This window comes from Rhinoraja longicauda, chromosome 10, assembly GCF_053455715.1.
Source record: "Rhinoraja longicauda isolate Sanriku21f chromosome 10, sRhiLon1.1, whole genome shotgun sequence".
NCBI classification, from domain to species: domain Eukaryota; kingdom Metazoa; phylum Chordata; class Chondrichthyes; order Rajiformes; family Arhynchobatidae; genus Rhinoraja; species Rhinoraja longicauda.
This window is the reverse complement of record NC_135962.1, coordinates 42,110,393-42,135,494: the sequence shown is the minus strand read 5'-3', so window position 1 is coordinate 42,135,494 and position 25,102 is coordinate 42,110,393. Positions and strand designations below refer to the sequence as shown.

Sequence of the window (25,102 nt, the reverse complement as noted above, 5' to 3'; positions counted from 1 at the left end):
ATTAATATGTGTCTTTAGGGACCTGCCAAATTTCCATATTCTTCTGAGGAAGTAGAGGCATTGGTGTGCTTTTTTCATCGTATTATTGATGTGATTAGACCAGGTCAAATTGTTGGTGATATTTACACGTAAGAACTTGGAATTGTTGACCATCTCCACTTCAGCGCCATTGATACAGACTGGGCCCTGTACTCCAATTCCACTTCCTCCAGTTGAGGACCAGCTTTTTTGTTTTGGAGAAATTGTAGGAGAGCTTGGTGCCTCGACACCATGCTATGAAGCTCTCTATCTCCTTCCTGTACCCTGTCTCGATATTGTTTGATATCCGCCCACCACCACCCCCCCCCCCCCCCCCTCCCCAAGGCAGTGTCATCTGCAAATTTGTAAATGAATTTAGAGAAGAATTTTGGGAGAGCAAAGCATCAAGAAAGACTAAAGAGCAATCAGTATACATCAGAAGTAAGGCTTTGGAGAATTGATGCTGGAGTAAGTTGAGAAAATGGATAAATCTTAAGGACATGGACAAGGATTCTAAATGTAACATGATGAGTGATTAGGGAGAACTCATAGGTAATGAGTAATGATAATTTGTGACAGGAACTTGGTAAAGGCTCTTTTTGTTTTGGAGTTCCCAGAGAATGATGAGGTGATTAATGAGAAAAATATATTCTTAGCCAGAGGTGGTTAAGAGTTTCAGTGATGGATGGAGTAAGAGATAAAGGTGAAGATCAATGACATTGCAAAGTGAAAGTATGGTTTAATAGGATATTCCTCTTTATGTTCAGCTCTGAGTTGAACAGAATTTCAGAGATCAGTCGAGTCATTCATATATTCGTGATCAGTCTTTGAATTTGGCCAAGAAAGCTAATGGAGCTAATGGGAGTGGGATAATGAACCATAACCAGTCTTTCTGATCAGCTGACGGAAGCTCATTCGTCAAAAATGAACTTAGCAGTATGTGTTTCTATAAAAAAGTGTAGGAATGTTCTAACATGATTTAAAATGTTTATGTGTATATGTTTTTGTGAAACAATCCCATCTGAGTCGCCAACTGTTCTTGGATATTCATCATCATTCCTTCGCATCACTGAATTTAAATTCAGGAACTCACTACTTGAAACATTGTACTTGTATTTTCACCAGATGGACTACATTGACCTATGAAATACCATTTTCTCGAGTACCTTTGGGGAATAAATGATAGCCTTTCTACTGATAATGATAGCTTTTCTACTGTAACATTTTAAAAGAAGACAAGTTTTGATTTATTTGTTGTTTGAGAATGGGCTAGTGGAAAGTTTGTGTTTGAGACATATAAGAAATTGATTATATGTCTATTTTCAGAATATTTTATTGAATTGTTATAACTATTGTTTGGCACATGTTTTGAGTTTTCATTGCTTAAGAGATATCTAACCCTCAAATAATATTTTGACAGGCAATTGTACCAGGATTATATAAAGCAATATAGAGATATTCTACAGCAACATCAATCTCAGTATTCTGAATTTCCACATGCTAAGGTGTTTTTAAAAAAAAAAGTAGAGTTGGAAGAAATTCGATGTCGAGTATTGGACTGCAGTGAACAAATGAAACAAAAGACAGAGTTCCTTGCGGAACTGCTAGGTAAATAAAAGACTGGCTAGTGTAATAGAATTAGACTGAAAATCCTTCATCAGAAAATATGTCTATTTTTAAGAAAAATAATAATATTTTTAATCTATTTAACAGAGCCACCGTCTTTTGGATCGCTCCATGAATGGACTTTAGAAATGTATCCACTGAGATCCACTGAGATACCTTTTTAGTGCCATCTTTAATTGGTTTTAGCACTGTGGTGCATAAAATGCTGTCAGTTGTCCACGTGGTGTGTATTTGGGATCAGAACAATAATTATAAAGTAACAGAGGAATAATTTCTTCACAAAATAATTTGTTTGTTTTCTGCTATCTACTATTTATTTCATTCTTAACAAAATATATATATTTTTAATAAGATTGCATTATTCTTTTATTGAAGTACTATTAATCATGAAATAATCAAATCGACGAGTTAAGCATTGTTCCCAAACTTCCAATTAATTCTCCAAGCTATTAACTGCACTATCCCTAATCAAATTTAATCTGGTAGATATTTCAATATATTTGTGCTTCTTTTTCCAGTCAGGAAATTAATTTCAAAGTTGAGTATTATTGTGATTCAGAAAATCCAAATGGTTGTGAGCTACCGAAGGTACATTGACCTGGATTTTCCTGCAAAATCCTCATGAAACTGATAGGTCTTTCTAACAATGGTTCACCATAGTTCATAAAGAATTCTGCAGTGGATCTCAAATCTCCAGCAATTCCTCACCAAACTCTAACGTCTGCCTATTGAATTTGGACAGAATTAAATCTGTCACAAAAGCGGAAACCTGACTCATTATAGTAGAGAATTGCTGTATGGGGTAACGCGTATCAACTAATGAGTTTTCTTGATTTAATTGAATTGCTTATATGTTTTAATTGTTTGTTGCATATTATAAGTGTATTAACTTTTTAAAGTCAAATAGTTTTTCAAATAATTGTTAATGTTTCCAAATATCAAGGAAAATGACAAACTTTGACAGTTTTGACAGCTGGCAAAGCCATAAATCATACTTTGGCTCGCTGCCAAAGATTATTTCAGCATTCTTGTGGGTGGTGTTATTTATATCGGGGAAAAAAATTCTACAGTGTTGGTGTTGGCTTCAGTGCAGACTAAATTGGAGTGGTAAGCAAGGGGGTTTACTGCTGCAATTAAGTTCTGGCTAAATGATTATATATGAGATACCTAAAATTTCTCATTCTATTTACCATAGGTCCCTTGTGTAAAGTTTAGTATCTGTGCATCAGAAAAATAAGATCACCTTGTGTTTTTAAGCATATATCCAACAGAATCAAATTAAACTTTCTTTGTGCTATGACATTCCATGCAATTGAACACGCTGACATTTGAGACCATCTTCAGAATAGGACATAGCTTTGCATTTTTCAATAAAGGAAGAAGCTCATTGATTCTGTTACAGTACTCTGTCATAGGTGCAGTTGAGAGATTTTGTGGTCATTTTTAGATTTTGCAATTTGCTATCACTAAAAAATGTAGATTCTAGGCTACATAAAGCATGACAGAATTGAATTAAAAGTTGGCAGGGCAAGTAACAGCTTCAATGTTATTGGGAACCCGCAACCTTTTTACATCACATTGTGTTGTACAGACATAGCTAAGCTTCTGATTCATTAACATTTTGAGACAAATGCCCTCCACAGCAGAATTTAAGGCCTTCAGAGCCACAATTGTAAAATCAAATATTCCGGAATATTCTTCCCTCTGCCTAGCAGTTATGCCATATCACCCAGTTGTAGAAAGACAAGAAAAAATGGTGCATATTTTCATTTATTCCTTGCAGTGATGCTCTTCCACAATTGCTTGATTATAATGAATTTCAAGTGTTCCAAACCCTGTATTCAATACCTCAGTTTATAAAAATAATTAATTTAAACTCTGTACTCAAATTGATGCTCCATAGAGTCAAAGTGATTTGTTGCATTTGAGTAATCAATGCAAGATTCTGAAAGATGAGGAAGAAAGGTTCATCCAACCCCAACTCTATTAAAATATGGTTCATATCTGTTACATTTTGGGATTTGATTTTCTTTTATGAAAATCATTGTTGGAAATTAGGGCTTTATGTTCATAAATTTACATTAATCTTCATTACATCTGTGCTATTTGTACTCTATAAACCTTGTATCACAAGAGAGAGCAGTAAAGAATGCTCAATTTGCGGTAATTTCTGTTCCAGATATTAAAATTAAACACCGTAGAAGCTATATGTTTCTTATTGAGTAACCACTAAAACACTTTCAGTATCTGTAGGAAAATCTCAATGGAGCATCAACCTTAAACTAATGGATTTCAAAATGTTTTCAATTTGATACAAAATTTATACCCAATAATTTTATAATAAGTCGATCCACTCATTACATGAACACATTTTGCTGATATCATCTGATATTATGTTCCAATCATAAGAATAATTCCACAAAAGTTTATTTTGCATTACTCACCTGACACCAACAGTGCCAGGTTAAAAATAGACACAAATAACATGTTGGGGCAAATTGATACACTCAGAAAAGAGAAGCCATCAGAAGATCCATATGAACAACCGGAGAAGGCTACACAGGTAACCTATGTCTTTCTTAATTTAGATTGCAACTTGAAAGTAATTGATATGTTATTGCATTGTGCAAACATCAGTAGGAATTATTAGGGGGGATCTTATTGAAACATATAAGACAATTAGGGGATTGGACACATTAGAGGCAGATAACATGTTCCCAATGTTGGGGGAGTCCAGAACAAGGGGCCACAGTTTAAGAATAAGGGGTAGGCCATTTAGAACGGAGATGAGGAAGAACTTTTTCAGTCAGAGGGTGGTGAAGGTGTGGAATTCTCTGCCTCAGAAGGCAGTGGAGGCCAGTTCGTTGGATGCTTTCAAGAGAGAGCTGGATAGAGCTCTTAAGGATAGCGGAGTGAGGGGGTATGGGGAGAAGGCAGGAACGGGGTACTGATTGAGAGTGATCAGCCATGATCGCATTGAATGGCGGTGCTGGCTCGAAGGGCTGAATGGCCTACTCCTGCACCTATTGTCTATTGTCTATTGTCTAAAGGGGAAATTATTAGTGTTCCTTATTGCAGTTACTGTAATAAGCGATACCATACCTTGATATATAAAGTGTAATATGGCTGTATGGAATCTGAAATTTTAATCTTCGAACCAAAAAACAATTGTCACTTTCCTTAATGTATTTAACATAATATAGAAAATATCCCAATAAAATACTAATAAAGAGGATAGTTAAAATACTAGCTTAGCTTCTGCAATCTCTGTATTTGAAGTCTTTTCATTTAACCTCCATCAGATTGATAATTCTGAGAGTGAAGAAATCAACGAACGACAATCAGATATGTCTCATATCAATTTGCCAAATATTGTCACTTCAAAGGAACAAGTTCAAAGGTATGGCGTCAACATTTGGTAAATGGCGGTAGCAAATAAATCAAACGAATTCTACATTGTATCATACAAGGAGTATTATATTCTTTTGATGAATTGGCCATTTATTTGAATCATCATAATGTGTGATCAAGGCTACCCTCTACAAGAATATTTGATGAGATTGGTTTGGATGTAAGAATTTCCTGTAGAGAATTTACAGGAACTTCCAGGGAAATGAATTAGCAGATAAAACAACTTTGATATCTCAATTTAGATCAATGCAGTTTGGTCTTCCTTGTTTTAACTTACTTTGTATGTGTCACATTGTTAGTCCTTCCTTCATGTAACTTTACTGATCTCCTAACTTTGAATAACTTGATTACTGATGTTGGGTGCTTGACTATAATGGTATGTTTGCAAGTCCATTACTACTCACTCAATTACTGTTGACTTTGGTATGCTTTTGACTTCCGAAGCCATATCCCATTCATCCCAGCACATTTAGCTAATGTGCCTAGATGATTTTAGCCATTTCATGAGGCTGCAAACATCATCCATTTAATTGTCCACATGCATTCACATTCCACATGAACAAGCTTATATATATCCAGCGCTATTCTTTTTCTTGCCCACTTGTATTATTAAAACAAAGTAACTGGTCTTGTTAATGAAGACCAAAGGTAACTAAATGATATCCATAGGGTATCCTGGTCAGTTGATTATACAGAAATAGGTGGGAAAGAATATTTTGGTAAGGATTTTTGGACTTTGCACAGAACACAAATAAGTTAAATGGCTGGGTCAAACTAGGTAAATGGAGATTAATGTTCCTTTTATTTGGTAAGGGGATTCTAAAGGTAGATTATTATCTTAATGGAGAAAATTGAAGATGAGAGATGTACAGAATGATTTAGATATTCTTGTGCATGAATCCTAAAAAGAATCCCATAAATCCCAAAAAGTGTCCAGGAAGACAAATGGCATATTGGCCTTTATGGCAAGGGGGTTTTGGTTTAGAAATAGTAAAGTACTGTTACATTCATGCAGGATGCCTGTGAGATATCACCTTAATGCTGTTCACAATTTTTGTCCTCATGTTCGAGAAAGGATATAATGGCATTCGCTAAAATATTCACAAAGTTAATTACCAGATTGAAATGGTTATCATATCATAAGTAGCTAAAGATATTAGAAATATATATATTTTAGAATTTAGAATGAGAGATGATTTTACTGAAATATAAGATCCTAAAGGTATATGACAGGGTAGGTGTTAAAATGCTTGCACAGGGAGAATATTGTATGTTGGAATTTTATAAAGAAGAATATTTGATACGTTTCACTAAATTATCCTTTAGTAATTCAACATGGTACTCAAAAGCAAATTCTGTGGATTCTGGAAACTGGAAATAAAAACAGAAAATGTGCAAATATTCAGGCAGAATCAGAAAAGTATTAAAATGTCAAGTCTATAACCATTCATCAGAAATAAAGAATAGTGATTAGAGAAAGGGATGGGAGAATTTGGGGCGGGGCTTTGTAGGGATGGGCAAGGAGCAAGAAAAAACAGAATGTCAAAGAATTTAAATGACAAAAGCTTTCACGATGGAAGGCAAATATAAGTAATAATGATCAATTGGAACAGTCTGAAGAGGGGTCTCGACCCGAAACATCACCCATTCCTTCTCTCCAGAGATGCTGCCTGTCCAGCTGAGTTACTCCAGCATTTTGTTTCTACCTTCAATTAGAACAGAAGATAGGTTTAAGGGAGTTTTATACAGGAGCAGGAAAATTATTATCTGAAACTGTTCAAATTATTGCATTCAGAAGGGTGAAAATGTGTGGTGGGAAAATGCTTTTGAGTTTACATTGAGTTAGACTAGAATACTGTAGAGCAAAGATATCAGCATTGGAATAGGATACAGTTAAAGTGATAAGCAACAGAATCATTAGTTCATGCTTGTGGAATGAATGAAGGTGTTCAGCTATTCAGCAGATGGTCTTCCAAATGTTGAGATAACCTCAGCATGTGTAATTATGATTGTAAACGATTCTAGAAAAAGTAAACCTAGTTTAATTGAATCTGAAATTTATTTGTAGGATTTACCAGCAACATGAATATTCGATTACTTTGGACACTGTGGTAAGTCCTGAAAATGCACAATCTCAGAAACATGTCATAGTCAATCAGAAATCAACATTACCTTTGAAGCCATTCAAACTTGCACGGCAACAGTCACTGGCAGAATCAGGTATGTCCTTCATTTTAAGTAAAAATATATAAATATGTATCGATTCTTAAGTTTTTCTTACAACTTTAGAACTTACTTTTTAAAAGATCAGAGAAAAATCATAGTAATAAATCTTAGCAATACCTACCCAGATGCAGAAGACAATAATTTTTCTGATGATAGATTCTAAGATGATTGTTTCAGCTTCTCTATAATTGAAGAAATACCACATTTTAATAGAAGTCTAGTGACCATTTATGTTTTTGTTCAGCATTGAATATCAAGAAAAGGGAATTGAGAAAAGAAGTGGGTTTCAAATGAAGTGGAATTAGAGATCAGGATTAACTGGACCTGGACATTAAAAAGTATTTCAGCTAGCTCCACATAATTTTTTTAACAGAAGATAGATCAATTTTTTTGGTAACTGCACAAACATATACAAAGTGCTGTTTATGGAATTTTCTTCCATTTCCAGCATCCTCCAGCTATGCCATGAGATATTCTAATACTGTTTAAATGTGGGAAATATTCTTGACTAATTCAAAAGGTCATAGATTCAGGCTGTGCTCTATGGTGCATTTGTAATCGGTAGTTTAGAAAGGATAAGCTCAAGTCAGTTTATCACTCAAAAAATCAAAAATCTCTGTAAATAGCCAGATGGTCAAGCAGCATCTGTGGTAAGAAATGCAGGATAATGTGAAAAATCATTATGTTGGTTCATTCACTACCCACTACAAACACAATCTGGCAGCATTATCCTTCAAAATAATGCAGTTTTCTTATTTACGATGCTATCAAATCAGTCTTGGTGATTGACATTGAGGTCCCCTATCCGAAGCACATTCTGCGCTTGTGCTTTTGTCAATTCTTCTTCCAAGAGTGGTTCAGCATGGAGCAGCATTAATTCATCAGCAGAAGAATGGATGATTAGCAAAAGATTTATTTGATCTAATGCCACACAACTTCACGTGCCATGGAATGAACAATGAGGATTCCCAGTCTACTACTTTTGTACTAATAGAATTTATTGAAGGATACTGCCATGTTGTATTTAAGGTATAATTCTTTGAATGTGAATTTGTGGCAGCCTCTTTGTTCGTCTATGAGGCAGCTATCCCAAATTTGATGCTACACATATACTTGAGGATGTCTATTCAGGAACAATGGGTTGCAAGCAACTTTGCATGTACAAGTCTGGTGCATAGGCTGATCTCGATTTCTCCACTCTGTTTTAATAGAGCAGATTTGAAACTTGCTGAGCTTTTTTTTTTGAGGTCAGTTAAGAGTCCACCAAATTTCTATGGGTCTAGCTTTCAAGTTTTAATATTAATTTAAAACAATTATGAAATATCAGAATGTATTCCGTTTGGTCTCCTTTTAGCCTTTCCAGTTACTTAACAACCATACCACCATTTTTCATCTAGACACAGAAATGTTTTCTCCACGCAATAAAACTAAATTATTTAATTTGAATTAGACCTCTTGTTTTAAAAGGATTGGACTAACATCATTTATTTTTAAAATTTGCTTGCTTTTTTATATCTTTCACAATGCACTTTTTATCTTACATAATTAGCTCTACTTGAATTTACTTAACATAGTCAAAGAATATTTCTTGTTTCCTGCAGTTAGATTTTTATGTGCTTTGAATGTCTTGTTATATTATTAGTTCCTTAAAAAAAATATGTAAAGAATATCACTTCATGAGTATACTGTCAACCCTACTCTGTTATGGTTAACCTAATTTCAACTTTACCACCAATGCATTTATGTGCATACTATAATTTGATGAAGTATTTTGCTCTGGCGTCCACTTGTTGTGATATATATTGTGGTTTCTGGAATATTCAAAGCTTCCAATTTACAATTGAATGAAGTGATGTATTCTGGAAGATATAAGATGACAATATTCATACGAATAACACGATTAACTAATTTGTCCTTAAAATCATAATTTATGCCTTAGAAAATGGAACACATAAGAATCTGCAAACAAGTAATGTTCTGGTTTCACAACTTAATTCATTGCAAAAAAAAAGTGAGGTAAATATGAAAGATATTTGTCCGAATGTCAATATTAGAAATCAGAGTCAATTAGTCGATATTAGAGTCATACAGCATGGAAAATGGCCCTTCGGTTCAACTTATTCATGCCAGTATAGTGCCTGGTGGACTCTTCGGAAGTGATGACCACAAGATACAAGATACAATCAAGATGCCCCATCGGAGCTTGTTCCATTTACCCATGTTTGTCCATATCCCTCTAAACCTTTCCTATCCATGCACCTGCCCAAATGCATTTTAAATATTGTTAATGTATCTGCCTCAACTATGTCCTCTGTCAACTCGTTCCATATACCCACCACCCTATGTGTGAAAAAGTTGTTCCTCAGGTGACAATCAAACCTTTCCCCTTTCAGCTAAAACTATATCCTCTGGTTCTTGATTCACCTACCTTGGGAATAAAGCTCCTTTTATTCACATGCTTTGCCTTTTGCCATTCACCCAACCATCTATCCATGCTAGTATCTTTCCTCGAAGACCAATGGCAGTCATCTTCTTTAGCAGCCTCATGTGCGGCACCTTATCAAGGGCCTTCTGAAAATTCAGGTAAACAGCATCCACTGATTCTTTATCTATCTGCTATTTACTTCTACAAAGAATTCCAGCAGATTTGTCAGGCAAGATCTCCCTTTCATTAAACCATGCTGACTTGGACCTATTTTATCATGGAAACCTCGTCCTAAATAATGGACTCTAAGATCTGACCAATCACTGAAGTCAAGCTAAGTGGCCGATATTCCCCTCTTCTTCTTTGCTCCCTTCTTGAACCACGGAGTAACATTTGCAATTTCCAGTCCCCTGAGACCACTCCTGACTCTAGTGGTTCTTGAAAGATCACCACTAATGCCTACACAATCTCTAAAGCTACTTTTTTCAGACTCTGGGGTGTAGTCCATCTGGCCCAGGTGACATATCTACCTTCAGACCTTTCAGATTCCCAAGCACATTCTCCTTAATAATAGTAACTCCACTAACTTCTGCCCCTGATTCTCTTGAATTTCAGGCAGGTTGCTGTGAAGATTGATGCAAAAAATGTATTCAATTCAACTGCCATTTCTTTATTCCCCCTTATTACTTCTCCTGCAACATTTTCCAGTGGTCCATTCTGCAAAATTGTCTCCCAAATTTGCATTTGACTCCTACATACTCATTAGAATTGTGTGCCTGCTTTTTGATAGCTGGGTACCTTCCTTAAATGCTGACAGCTGTGAGAACTTATAATAAGTACATCAGAAGAATAAATTGCATTGAAGCTGTGCAGTACAGCATTGTACAGGAAATATGAAATGACTTCTGTAAAGCCCACTTAATCTTTTTGTTACTTCTACAGTGATTGAGTGATGCACAATAATGTTTTAATGCCTTTGAAAGATAGTAAAGCAATTTGTAGGCTACCTTTTGACATCCAACCTGCTAAATTACATAAAAGGTCAGATCCTGAGCATTTGCCTTGAACTATGAAATGAAGTATCAGAATGATGTGGAGATCCTTTTAGCCAGTATGTAGTCAGGCTTATAAAATAAAGCATGGGTTTGGGCAAGGAGGAGGTTGGGGAAGGATGATCAGGGGGTGGAGCTGGTGGTATGGGAAGGTTGCAATCCTGGATTTTATTTTAGACAATGATGGACTCTAAAATTTTATTTTAGACAATGATGGACTCTAGGTGTCAGGAATATAGTTCTGTAATCATACTTAAGTTACATTTTGCAATTATGGAAAGTACACAGATAAGATTTAATTTATTTCAATTTCTAAAGGGGGAAATTAACCATTTTATTAGGGCAGGGTTGTTTTAGTAAAGGTGTACTTCAAAAGCTATTAAAGCTAAATCAGCAATAGGCGGTATTCAAGAGGGGTAAGCATGTTCCTAATCACCCCAATCAAAAATGGAATTAACAGGATTTTTTTTTTAAACAAAGAGAGGATATTAAAATATATTTTTAGAGAGTAATAAGAATGAAGAGCGAGAGGATAACAGAAGAAAATGTTGAATAAACTAGAGACATATGCCTGGAGGTAGAAGATGTTCATGAATATTTTGTGGTACTATTCACAAAAGAGATAGACAATTGTGAATTAAGGAGAAAAAATTTTTTTTTGGATGGTATATACATTAGACGAAGTATTAAGTGGTTTAGAAAATTTGAAAATAGATAAATCAAAAAGCACGAAAGGAACCTGCAGAACTCATCACCATTATTTTTCAATCCTTCCTGGCTTCAGGTGTGGTGGTAGAGGACTGTAGAAATGCCAACATTATATCCTAATATTTAAAGAGAGAAAAAAGGATAAACTATAATAATAGGTCAGTTAGTCTTACCTCCGTCTTGGGCAAGATATTGGAATAATTCTTGGAGACAGCATGAACCTTCAGCTAGAAAGCACAGATTAATCATGGATAGCCAGCCATTGAAGTGATCCAAGGGAGAGTGGAAAGTTGGATCCAATATTGGTTCAGAGGCAGAGAACAAAAGAACTAGAACATAGTACAGTACAGCAGTACAGCATCAGACCATTTGGCCCACAACGTCTAACATATAAAATACTTAAAGGATTGGACAGGCTAGATGCAGGAAAAATGTTCCCGATGTTGGGGGAGTCTAGAACCAGGGGCCACAGTTTAAGAATAAGGGGTAGGCCATTTAGGACTGAGATGAGGAAAAAAATCTTCACTTAGAAAGTTGTGAATCTGTGGAATTCTCAGCCACAGAAGGCAGTGGAGGCCAATTCACTGGACGTTTTCAAGAGAGAATAGATTTAGCTCTTAGGGCTAAAGGAATCAAGGGATATGAGGAAAAAGCAGGAACGGGATACTGATTTTAGATGATCAACCATGATCATATTGAATGGCGGTGCTGGTTCGAAGAGCCGAATGGCCTACTCCTGCACCTATTTTTCTATGTTTCTTCTATGTTTCTCTGTCTGTGCTGAACATAATGACAAGACCAATTCTTATTTTCCTGCACATAATCCATATACCTCCATTCCCTGCATATCCATAGTTTCTTAAATGCCATTATCGTATCTGCCTCCACCACCACCCCCAGAATTGTGTTCCAGGCACTCTCCCCACCCTCTGTATAAAAAAACATGCAGCACTCATCTTAAACTGTGCTCCTTGCATCTTAAAGTTATTCCCGCTAGTATTTGATTTTTCCATCCTGGGAGAAAAGATTCTGACCTCTCATTACTCTGCCTTCCTATTCTTACCACCCAAGTGGATAACCTCACACTTATCCACATTAAACTGCATCTGCCATGCATCCGCCCACTCACACAACCTGTCCAAGTCACCCTGCAACCTCATAGCATCTTCCTCACTGTTCACACTACCACCCAGCTTTGTATCATCTGCAAATTTGCTAATGGTACTTTTAATCCCTTCATCCAAGTCATTAATGTATATTGTAAATAGCTGCGGTCCCAGCACCGAGCCTTGCAGTACCCCACTAGTTACTGCCTGCCATTCTGAAAGGGACCCATTTATCCCTACTCTGCTTTCTGTCTGTCAACCAATTTTCTATCCATGTCAGTACCCTACCTCCAATACCATGTGCTCTAATTTTGCCCACTAATCTCCTATGTGGAACCTTGTCAAAGGCTTTCTGAAAGTCAAGGTACACCACATCCACCGGCTCCCCCCTGTCAATTTTCCTTTTTACATCCTCAAAGAATTCCAGAAGATTAGTCAAGCATGATTTCCCCTTCGTAAATCCATGCTGACTCGGAACAACCCTGTTACTACTATCCAAATGCTCCGCAATTTTATCTTTTATAATTGACTCCAGCATCTTCCCCACCACTGATGTCAGACTAACTGGTCTATAATTTCCCGTTTTCTTAAAAAGTGGGACAACATTAGCTACCCTCCAATCCACAGGAACTGATCCTGAATCTATAGAACATTGGAAAATGATCACCAATGCGTCCACAATTTCTAGCGCCACCTCCTTAAGTACTCTGGGATGCAGACCATCAGGCCCTGGGGATTTATCAGCCTTCAGCCCCATCAGTCTACCCAACACCATTTCCTGCCTAATGTGGATTTCCTTCAGTTCCTCCGTCACCCTAGGATCTCTGGCCACTAGAACGTCTGGGAGATTGCTTGTATCTTCCTTAGTGAAGACAGATCCAAAGTACCGGTTCAACTCGTCTGCCATTTCCTTGTTCCCCATAATAAATTCCCCCGCTTCTGTCTTCAAGAGACCCACATTTGCCTTGACTATTTTTTTCCTCTTTACATACCTAAAAAAGCTTTTACTATCCTCCTTTATATTATTGGCTAGTTTACCCTCGTACCTCATCTTTTCTCCCCGTATTGCCTTCTTAGTCATCTTCTGTTGCTCTTTAAAAGAGTCCCAATCCTCTGGCTTCCCACTCTGCTTTGCTTTGTTGTACTTCCCTTTTATTTTTATGCTGTCCTTGACTTCCCTTGTCAGCCACGGGTGCCTCTTACTCACCTTGGAATCTTTCCTCCTCTTTGCGATAAATTGATCCTGTAACTTCTGCATTATTCCCAGGAATACCTGCCATTGCTGTTCCACCGTCTTCACTGCTAGGGCCTCCTTCCAGTCAATTCTGGCCAGCTCCTGCCTCATGCCTCTGTAATCCCCTTTGCTATACTGTAATACTGACACTTCCGATTTTCCCTTCTCCCTCTCAATTTGTAGAGTAAAACTTATCATATTGTGATCACTGCATCCTAATGGCTCTTTTACCTCGAGTCCCCTTATCAGATCAGGTTCATTACACTCCAAGATCCTTCTGTACATGAGTGTTGTTAAATGTCATATCATTAATTGTATAATCTCCCCTTACATTTGGCCTCCCAAAGTGCAACACCTCACATTTGCTTGGATTAAACTCTATCTGTCATTTCTATGTCCATTTCTGTAACTGATATATATCCAGTAGTACACTTTGACAATCGTCTTCACAGTCCTCGACCCAGTAATCTTGGTGACATCTGCAAATCTACTAACCAACCCCTCTACATTTTGTGCCCAAGCATTTATATGTGTCAGATACAGCAGAGGTCCCGGCACAAATCCCTGTAGAACTCCACTGGATGGTAATATTCTCTATATCATGAACTTATCATTAGCATCAGCCATTTTCTATGGAGTGGTCTGCTGGAGCAGCAGCATCTCAACTGCTGACAGGAAGAGACTTGATAAACTGATCAGGAAGGCCAGCTCTGTCCTGGGATGCCCCCTCGACACAGTGCAGGCGGTGAGAGAGAGGAGGACGATGGCAAAGCTATCATCACTGCTGGACAACGACTCCCACCCCATACAGGACACTGTCACTGCACTGAGCAGCTCCTTCAGTGACAGACTTCTTTACCCCAAGTGTGTGAAGGAGAGATATCGTAGGTCCTTCCTTCCTGCTGCCGTCAGACTGCACAATCAACACTGCTCCCAGCAAACCAGTAAATAAAGATAATTACCGTTATTTTATTTTTTAATGAATGCTTATTTATTTTTGCTATCCACTATGCTGCTGTAACCCTGCAAATTTCCCCGTTGTGGGACGAATAAAGGATTATTATTATTATTATTATTATTTTTTTTATTGTTTTAGGTCTCTGGAGATAATATTCAAGCCCCAATAATGGAATTCTGCACTTCTCTACCAAACCATGAAAAATCTCTGGTAAATGTTTCTGCTGCAGTTCCACAAGATACTCAGAATTCCATGGTAAGAATTTTTTTCTTTTCCTCATGCTACGTCAATTTTTAAAAATTGTACTGTTGTTTTCCCAATTCATGAAATAAGTGATGGATGTTTAAAGAAGGCATGTTAGAAAAACAATGCACACAAATTGAATTTCTGCACATTCTGTGATTGTAACAATTTGGCACATTCAACTCTTGGCAGCTTCAATATTCTTAATGCAGCAATCTCAAGCAGTTGCTGGAGACTCTGCTTTTCCTAGGCCTACCCTTTGTAGCCTTCTTTACAATTTTAGATAAGACACATTTCTTGTAAGTATATTTTCTACATATTTTATTTATTTGTTCTGCTCGCCTAGCTTCAGGCTGTCGTTTTCTTCTCTACTTGTTACATTACATCTTTCACCTTGCACACTCACTATTTTTCCCTCCAGACTTCCATCCTATCACAGCTCTTTACAGCTTTCTTTTCATCTTATGATTGATTACTAATAAAATGTTTGCTCTGTTTCTTTGTCCATGAATTCTCCCTAACTAGCTGATCATTTTCAGAAACTTCTGCTTTTATTTTATTAATTCATAATGCTACTTATCAAACAGCCTAAGCCTCCTACCCATTCCCCACCAAACACATTTTAAATTTAGTGCCTATCTATAAAATGTATTTTAAAATAATAAAGTGTACTTTAAAAAGATTTTAACAACATTTCAACTATACCTTAATCATATGTACATTTCTAATCGTTACTTGAACTAGTTATGCGATTTCCATCCTGGTTTGCTATGCATGAGAATTTTTTAACGTGAGTGCCTGCTCAGTTAGCTTGAAGACACAACAGTTGCTGACCAGAATGGACCTTGTTTAACTGAGGCATAACCCAATTGCTAGTAATGTTTTTTTCAGAGATCAGTGGCCAGATCTATAGTTGTGCCTCTTGTCACCAAATCCAGCGACAGTGATGACTGAATACATCAGCAACCTAGATAGATGGCATAATGTTCAGAGTTACATTGTGTTTTACTTAAATTGTGGAATTATACAGCAAGTGCCAAAACTAATGCTTTAAAAAATAGTATTATTATTCATCTATAATTTCCCATGTGATTTTTGCCACAGTGTTGGACCACTGACCAGGGTTTCAATCCCCCTGCACCCCTTCCATTCAGCAGAAATTTGGTTCCTACATTACCCTTCCATTCACCCAGACCGTGGGTGTCTGGCTTCCTTTCCATTCACCTAGGGCCTAATTGCCATGCTGTCCTTCTACTCTCCAGGGCCCCAGTTCCTACTCTATCATCCACTTGCTGAGGCCCCAGTTCCCATGCTCTCATTAAACTCACCCTCTTTTGATCCTTACCTGGTTCTGCTTCACACACTCCCTTTAAACTTACCAGGACCTTGTTTCCCATGTTGCTTTTAAATTCATTACCCGACTGTGCAGCATTTACAGAAAAAGATAATTAAGTATGTGATAAGGCATTAATAGAAATAACATCTGATAATTTATAAACTTCAGTGTCCATAGTGTTTTACTATAGATTGCTTGTAAAATTAGTAAATACTGAATTAAAAAAATGTTTTTAAAAAAAGAGTTTAAAAAAAGTTATTATTTTATAGAAGACTCCAGAGTTAAGTGGAAGCCATCAACAGAACAAGTTTCAGATGGCATTAGCAACAAAGAATCAAGGACAAGCTCAATATTGGTAATAAATCTTTAAGATTTTACTTATACTATATCATGCCTGTCCTTTTTGAATCTTCGGAAACTTTTAACTTGTTACACCCGCATGTGGACAGATTAACCAAGAAAATATAAATCAGTTGTAGGTAAGACATTTAAACAAAATATGAACTTTTACTCCAGCATCCCTGTTGAAAATGATACATAGAGATAACCTCACTTCATTTGCATATTCTCCCGTGTAATCAGTTAATATCATCTTTCGGTCTGAAAATATAAGCAAAGCAGAAAATTAGTTTATTTAGAGAGACACAGAGTGGAAACAGGCCTCTCGGCCTTGCGCCAACCAGCGATCCCCATACACTAGAACTATCCTACATACTAGAGACAATAAATATTTTTTACTGAAGCCAATTAACGTACAAACCTGTCTGTCTTTGGGGTGTGGGAGGCACCCGGGGAAAATCCACAGGGTCACAGGGAGAAGGTGCAAACTCCATACAGACCCCACCCTTAGTCAGAATCGAACATGGGTTTCATGTAAGGCAGCAACCCTACCGTGGTACTGAAAAACTGAAAATTTACAATTTGAAAAACTTTTAACTTTCTACCCTTCTTTTGTTACACTAGCCCATTTGTTCCACAGGACCAAGAAGCCCATGGATCTTGGTTAGAAAATAATCTGCCACTTTCAGGTAAATCTGATATATCAGTATTAAATTACAATTTACTGTTGGGTGATCTTGATCTGATAATCAGTAATTTGAACATAAATAGTTAATTAAAAATATTAGTGTATAGAATTGATGATAATAACCTTTAGAAATACCATGTAAAGAAGTCATAGAACATCATAGGGTGTGGGGAGGAGGGAGGGCGGTGTGTCGGAGGAGAGGGTACTGCACCAATGCAGGAGAGGCAACCCAAGGGGGGAGGGGGAAGGGGGAAGGGGGAGGGAGGTGGGAAGGGGAGAGAGGGGAGGGGGGACGAGGGGGAAAGGGAGATGGGGAGGGAGGGAGGGAGGGAGGGAGGGAGGGAGGGAGGGAGGGAGGGAGGGAGGGAGGGAGGGAGGGAGGGAGGGAGGGAGGGAGGGAGGGAGGGAGGGAGGGAGGGAGGGAGGGAGGGAGGGAGGGAGGGAGGGAGGTGTGGGGGGAGAGTGTAGGGGAGAGTGGGGGAGGAGAGGTTGCTGTACCCTAGGGGGGTGGTTATGCCCAATGGGTCCACTTGGTCTAGTATTATTTTAAATATAATATAAAGCCCAAATGATTTAATGCCTTTCGCTAACTTAATTCTATTAAATTTTCGAGGAGACTAATGCAGTTAGTGATTACTTTTTGAAATATTTGCTGAATTTGGATGTGTTAGCCAGAATAGCATTTATTAGCCAAGCCAAATTGCCCATTAAGTGATGGTGAGCCACATTCTGATGACGGTAATCCCAGTATTGCCAAGGAGGAATTATTGTGATTAGGCTGAATGACAGTGAGTGTGATTTATTTCCATGTCAGGAGGATGTGGAAAGCCGTACAGGTATGTAGGTTAATTGGCTGGGTAAATGTAAAAATTGTCCCTAGTGGGTGTAGGATAGTGTTAATGTACGGGGATCACTGGGCGGCACGGACTTGGAGGGCCGAAAAGGCCTGTTTCCGGCTGTATGTATATGCTATGATATGATATATGTGTATCCCGGAAAGGATCCTGTAGGTAATAGTGTTCTCATGTGCCTGCTGCCCTTGTTCTTTCTGGTGATTGAAACTGAGGAATTGGGAGATACTTCTTCATGTAACCGAGGCAAGAAATTGCAATGCATTTTGAAGATGACATTTCATTTCTCATGCTGAATGTACAGTGCAGTTATATAAATAAGTATTTGTTCAAAACATAAGAAAGGAGAAGGTCATAATGGCTTTGAAAACAGCTGAATAATTAAATATGATTATTGCTGATTTATTCTCTGACCTGAACATTTTCCAACATGTTCAATGTATACTTCAATTTCCCTCTGATCAAACTTTACCTCAACTCCAAATGTACTTGCAGACTTTTCATCCACAGATTTTTGGGGTAAAAACCATTCCTGATACTAAAGTATTTCAGAAGATGATAGCAAAACAACCACTATCTCGAGAGCCTTCTCTTTCAAAACTCTAGGATGTAGACTAATATTTCCTTGGGTTTTATCAGACATCAGGCTTTACTAATACGAGCACAAAAGTTGCGAGAGAAGTAATGAGCCTGCCACCTGATAAAGCTATTCATTAGTGTTTGACCCTTGATTTTCTAGCATTACTTGAAAGATTTTTTTGTGTCTTTATTCGTGAAGATGAAATATACTGGTCATCCTCGGGTAACAATCAATTTCCATTTTGACAGATTATGTCTGTAAGTCGATAATACACAAAAATCACTCGAAATGGTAACCATACCTCTATAGTACTCCAGTATTGTAATGAATGGCATCAAATGCACACAAGACCTATAAGAAAGCCCAATTCCTCAAAGTGGAGAGAGAGAGAGGAAACTATTTCTGCCATTCACAGAAATGAACGTATATGCAAATTCTGAATTTAATTATGGGAGCTTGTTCATATGTAGGCATGATCGCAAGTTTGAACATTCATAACCCATGTATGTTTATTTCCTCTGCCACTTATTATTTCCCAATCATAAATTCATCTGCCATTATCTATAAGTTACCCACATTTTCACTTGCTAATCTTTTTTCTCCTTCATAATCATGGTAGATTTCATAGGCTGTTTTCATATTCCTCATTAACTTACTCTCACAATGTATTTTCCCTTTATTAATTTCTTGGCTATCATTCACTGAACTATAAAAATCTCCCAATCCTCAGGCTTATCGTTTTATTGTGGCAACCTTATAAGCCTTTTTCCATGGATTTAATTTAATTTCTGATTAAACTACCCCTCCATCAAGGCATCATTTGATTGAGAATGTTATCAAAGACCTCCAGCAAAGGTTAATAGGAAAATAGATGAAACCTTTTCACTGGCTGGAATTATGCGATGGAAGGTGATTTTAGCTGTTGGAGAACAATTGTCTCAGTACCATGAAGAGACTCGAAGAGTGATTCAAGGCAAAATGCTAGGCTCTATCATCTTCGTCTGCTTCATCAACAATATTTCCTTCATTACAATATCAGAAGTGGAATGCTTGTACAAATTTTTAATTCATTATAATTAGCAGCAGGAATACACAGTACCCAATAGTATGCATCTGTAGAACTTTGTAAGAGTAATTGGAGACATGCCAAATTTTCAGGAAGTAGAGATGTCGTTGTGCCTTCTTAGCTGTCGCCTCAATCTGGTTGGTCCACAACAGATCATTCGTGATATTAACGCCAAGGAACTCGAAGCTTTCAACCATTTTCACTTTTGCACCATTGATGCTGATTGGAGCATGTACTCCACCATGCTTCCTGAAGTCGATAACTTAGGCTCTTTCGTCTGGCTGACATTGAGGATGTGGTTATTGTATTGACAGCATATTACTAAATTCTCTATCCACTTCCTGTACTCCGTATCATCATTTATCGTAATCCTGCCCACTACAGTGATGTCATTTGGTTCAGTTTAGTTTAGTTTAGAGACACAGCGCGGAAACAGCCTCTTTGGCCCACCGACCAACAATCCCCATACACTAGCACTGTCCTACACACTAGGGACAATTTACAATATTTACCAAAGCCAATTAACCTACAAATTTGTACATCTTTGCTGTGTGCAAGGAAACCGGAGCACTCAGGGAAAACCTACACGGTCCAGGGGAGAACGTACAAACTCCATATGGACTGCACGCATGGTCAGGATCCAACCCCGGTCTCTGGCGCTAGAAGGCACCAACTCGTCCGCTGCACCACCATGCCACCACCACTGAGACAAACTTGTAGATGGAGTTAAAACCAAATTTGGTCATACAATTTTGAGTGCATGGGAGATATAGTAGGGGACTGAGAGCGCATTCTTGTGGGGCACCAGTGTGAGAATGAATGTGGAGGAGGTGTTGTCATCTATGTTCACTGACTATGGTCGGTGGTTCAGAACGTCAAGGAACAAATGGTAGAGTGATGTGCAGATTACTTGGTCCGGGAGTTTGGAGATGAGTTTGGATGGGATAATGGAGAAGGCAGATCAGTAGGTCCACATTTGTTACACCGTCTTAAATGCTATTTCTCAGTGCCATTTAAAGATGTGTAACAAATACTATCCTTGCCAATGACCCTCAGATCTAATAACACAAAAGAGATGTGAGAAATTAATTCTGAACAAACAACGTGTACAGTGCTTGAGTGTAGAGGCCATATGAGCTGAAAATGATGCCATTAATTTTGAAGCTAGACCTCGAGCCAAGCGACCTTGTCAACTAACAAAGTTATAGACTTTGACCCAACAGGAGTGCAGTTGGACCCTTTTTGTGCAAAGATATTGCTTTGTGCAAATTGGCTTCAATATTTTGTACATAACCATAATAAATTTTAATACTTAAGGAGCCTTGAAGATTAGTGTATTAATGAAAGTCACTCATATGGAAACATGAATTTTCATTCTATGTTTCTGAAATGAAATATAATAAAATAGGAATATCCATTATATTCTGAGAAGTAAATTTGTTTTGCTGAAATAATTGATTATGAATAAATCTGTAACTTCAAAATCGCCCATTGGAAATGTCATTACCATGACATTAAATTGTTTAATTTTAAAGCAATCACCATGCCAAATGCCAGTTGGTTCTTTATACAGAATAGGCCAGATCTTCCTAGACCCGCTCAATTCCCAGAATTTCAACTCATGGTCCGTGCCCTACAGCATTCACCTAATAGAGATGGGCATTCTTGCTCATCCCAAGGTCTTGAAATGGGAAACTGAAATACACATTATAAATAGAGATATTTTTTAAACATCCTGGTATTGTTTTAGTTTGGTGCTTTTGAAATACTTAGCATTAATATCCCATTTATTACACCCCAAGAAAATGTGTCATACTTCTAGAATAAAATTTAATCAATGATTTTCTTATCTTGAACAACAAGTAATTTTATATATTGGAACACACACATACAAGGATTTTATTTTTTATAATAAATGCAGATGATGGAACAATGAGGAAAATGGATGCTAATCAGAGCAAGGCTTTTGTTCGTGCTGAATCAACTTATATCTCTAAGGTAAACAAAAGGTTGTAAAACTGGAACAAATATTAAAGCAAGAACGTTAGTTGATTACATCTTTGTTTTTCTCCTTGCACCTTCTTTCACTCTCAAAACTTAAAAGAACATAGCCTCTCCATCAAATTAGGTGTCACAAGACATCTGCAGCTACTCAGGCATGAAAATTCCAGGTAGAAATTAAAATATTGAAAACTTAGTTAAATTGAGAGAAAAGATATGAAGTATCCCTTTACGGACCCTGACATTAAAGAACGAACGTCTGACATCTAATGCATTTCCATCATTACTAATCTAGAAGCATGTTTGCTGGCACGTGTTAACATAAACTCCCGATGGGCCGCGTGCGGCAAAAGCTCCCAGAGGGTTGTGTGCCGCTGCCATACCCCGGCATCAGGGCGCGCTCACTCACTGGGGAACATGCCAGGAGGGGGAGCCTTGCCCGATGCTCGCCTCATCTCCTGCCTGCCTCTGAGGACCAGGTACCGGGGAGGAGGGTGGAGGGAGTTGGCAATGGTGGCAGATGCTGGACAAAGGGCCAGTAAGAAGGAACCGGAGGTCTTACTTTCTGTGCCCTCAAAGTCAGCTGTGAGAGGCACCCCTGGACACAAAGGCCAATGGTGGCTGGGGGAGGAGAGGGGCAACAGTTTGAAGGTGATTGGGATAGACATGACGGCTGCCATGGGCCTTTGTGGCCAGCTGCAGCTGGTAATTTGAAGAAGGCACCATACCTTGGCAACTTGCAAATGGACTCAGTAGACTGTTGTTACTGATCATTTTCAAACCAAGTTGGTGGAATGTTTTCAGGGTGTTATTTGGGATTTCACATAATGTTACATGAAAATTTGGGCTAACATATCACATCCAAACTATATGATGACAATAACTTTGGAATCGCAAAAGCACTTGCGGTTCTCAGTATGTATTAGATAATCTTTTCCTATTATTTCATAGACAGGTGGCACAGAAGAGGTGACAAATGTCACACCACAGATTTTTTCAAGACCGCCTGAACAGGATGAAATGGAGCAAAAGGAATTTGAAATGTAATGATATAGTTAACAATACAGTTACCGTCATAAAATAATTGTTATCTGGCAGTCATTATATTTCTGTTAAAAAAAATTAGTATTTACTACTTTGTAAGAGTAAATATTGCCTTCCTTTCAGGATAGAATACAGGTAGTTCTGCTGTTAGGAAATCAATACGCTCCTAAGAAACCTTGTCTTAAACAAGATCATGTTATAAAGACAATTCCATCAATGGGAAAATGGGAGTTAGGGGCAAGAGAGTTTCAGATGCACAACGAATGTTACTTTTTCCACAGGATTTTCAATGGCAATCAGTTTACTTTGTAAGTGCAAGCTAAAAATACTATAAGCTATGTGTTACATTGTTTAATAGAGTATCTTGGCACAAGTGTCAATATAAGAGATTGCTATAACTTGAAAGACCAGCCACGGTCAAAGTAGCAGCTGAGTTTTTAAGAGACAATGGTATCTGATTACAGTGGGGAGATTCCATGGCAACATTTCTCCCCCTCCCCTCTACTTTTAAATCCAAGACAGCTTTTTTGCTGCTTGTCAATTTCCAAAGTAACCTTCAAGTGGTTTTCTAATTCCCGACCAAAATTGTGTTATTGCCAATTAGGCCCACGTAGTGTAGATAGTGTTCCCTAATTAATCGCTCAAGTTACATCCAATAGAAAACATGTGCCTTAGGAATATATTCTTCATTCACTCAACCCATATAAAAACCTACTTGTTACTTGACATCAGATGGGAGAGTCACTAAAAACATTTCTAATCCATTAAAGAAAATCCTTTATTGAACATGGTCTACCTTTAAGAAAAGAATGCTTGAACTACCATATTAATATTTCCACAGATGTTCTCCTTGGTTTATAGTTCTTTACAGTTACAAAGCTACACATCCAATATAGTTTACCTGAAACCCGTCAGAATAAATCTAATGAGCAGTAGGTATCCCCTTCCTTAACAAATGTTTGAATGTTCCTGGTTTGGTGATTGTCCGATCAGTGTGGTACTGAATACTTAAGCAGAATAGATGATTACTCTCTTTTTATTCTTCCAATGATAATTTAAATTGATATTGCTGTATATTGTATCACCAGTCATTCTTATCCTTCAAAAAGGAAAAGTGTTAAATAAAAATATATAATTTTTACATTAGGAATTCTTACTTGCCTCTTGAGGAAACACCATTAAAGTCTTCTGGCTTTTCCTTCCTGAATACATCTACTACACCTAAATCAACTGGATTTAATTTATTTGGAAGAATGCCATTTGACCTAACTGATACCCCTGAGCAGGTAATATTTCTGTAATATGTAAAGTGCATTTTGAAATTTATCTCTTGACTGCAAGAGATTAAAATAATTTATATGATACCATTATTACAAGTGAAATCCGTTTCACAAGTTTAACTTCCAGCAGAGGTATGCATGGAAAATGAAATGTGATCTCTGTTGGGGAGGCACATTATACACATATCCAGACTGTATTGCTTTTATATGTGGAATGAATATTGATGGAATCATTGCAGACACATATGCTTGTATCTGCTCTACCACTTAATTTGGTCATGGCTAATCTTTTACTTTTGCACATTTTGTAATTGAGACTTATCAGAATAAATCAAGTAAACTTCAGGTGCCCTAACCAACTTTGTCTATTGGAGCAAAGGGCGGCACAGTGGGACAGCGGGAGAGTTGCTGCCTTACAATGCGAGAGACCTGGGATCTATCCTGACCAAGGTGCTGTCTGTACCGAGTTTGTACGTTCTCCCTGTGACCATGTGTGTTTTCTCTGGGTGCTCCAGTTTCCTCCCACATTCCAAAGATGTGCAGGTTTGTAAGTTAATTGGCTTTTGTAAATTGTCCCTAGTGTGTAGGATAGAATTAGTATATGGATGATTATTGGACAGCGTGGTCTCAGTGAGCTGAAGAGCCTATTTGCAAGCTGGATCTCTAAACTAAACTAAACTAAGCAAGCTAACATTTTCTTCCTTACAAACTGTTTAGATACTTCTAGTTTTCATTTGGCAATGTCACATCAGTATTATGGTAATCAAAATCTCAAGAGAATTGATAATTAACGTCAATTTCTCCCACTTATTATAGCCCAAGTTAATATTGCCGGCTGATATATTTTGCTATGTTTTCTGAATACTGGGCTCCCCTGTCGTCAACTATTAAACATAAATCTGAATATCTT

The 25,102-nt window shown here is 37.6% G+C and overlaps 1 protein-coding gene across 1 annotated transcript in view; it reads left to right on the top strand.

The window, feature by feature from the left end:
- LOC144597671 (uncharacterized) overlaps positions 1-25,102 on the top strand; it is a 42,698-nt gene that overhangs the window by 6,214 nt on the left and 11,382 nt on the right. Inside the window, exons 7-18 of the mRNA XM_078407195.1 lie at positions 1,439-1,626; positions 1,732-1,774; positions 4,102-4,207; positions 4,947-5,044; positions 7,124-7,275; positions 9,221-9,297; positions 14,903-15,019; positions 16,613-16,698; positions 17,307-17,371; positions 21,789-21,865; positions 22,820-22,911; positions 24,060-24,198. Coding sequence (XP_078263321.1) covers positions 1,439-1,626; positions 1,732-1,774; positions 4,102-4,207; positions 4,947-5,044; positions 7,124-7,275; positions 9,221-9,297; positions 14,903-15,019; positions 16,613-16,698; positions 17,307-17,371; positions 21,789-21,865; positions 22,820-22,911; positions 24,060-24,198 — 1,240 coding nt within the window. The remainder of the gene's footprint in view (positions 1-1,438; positions 1,627-1,731; positions 1,775-4,101; positions 4,208-4,946; positions 5,045-7,123; positions 7,276-9,220; positions 9,298-14,902; positions 15,020-16,612; positions 16,699-17,306; positions 17,372-21,788; positions 21,866-22,819; positions 22,912-24,059; positions 24,199-25,102) is intronic.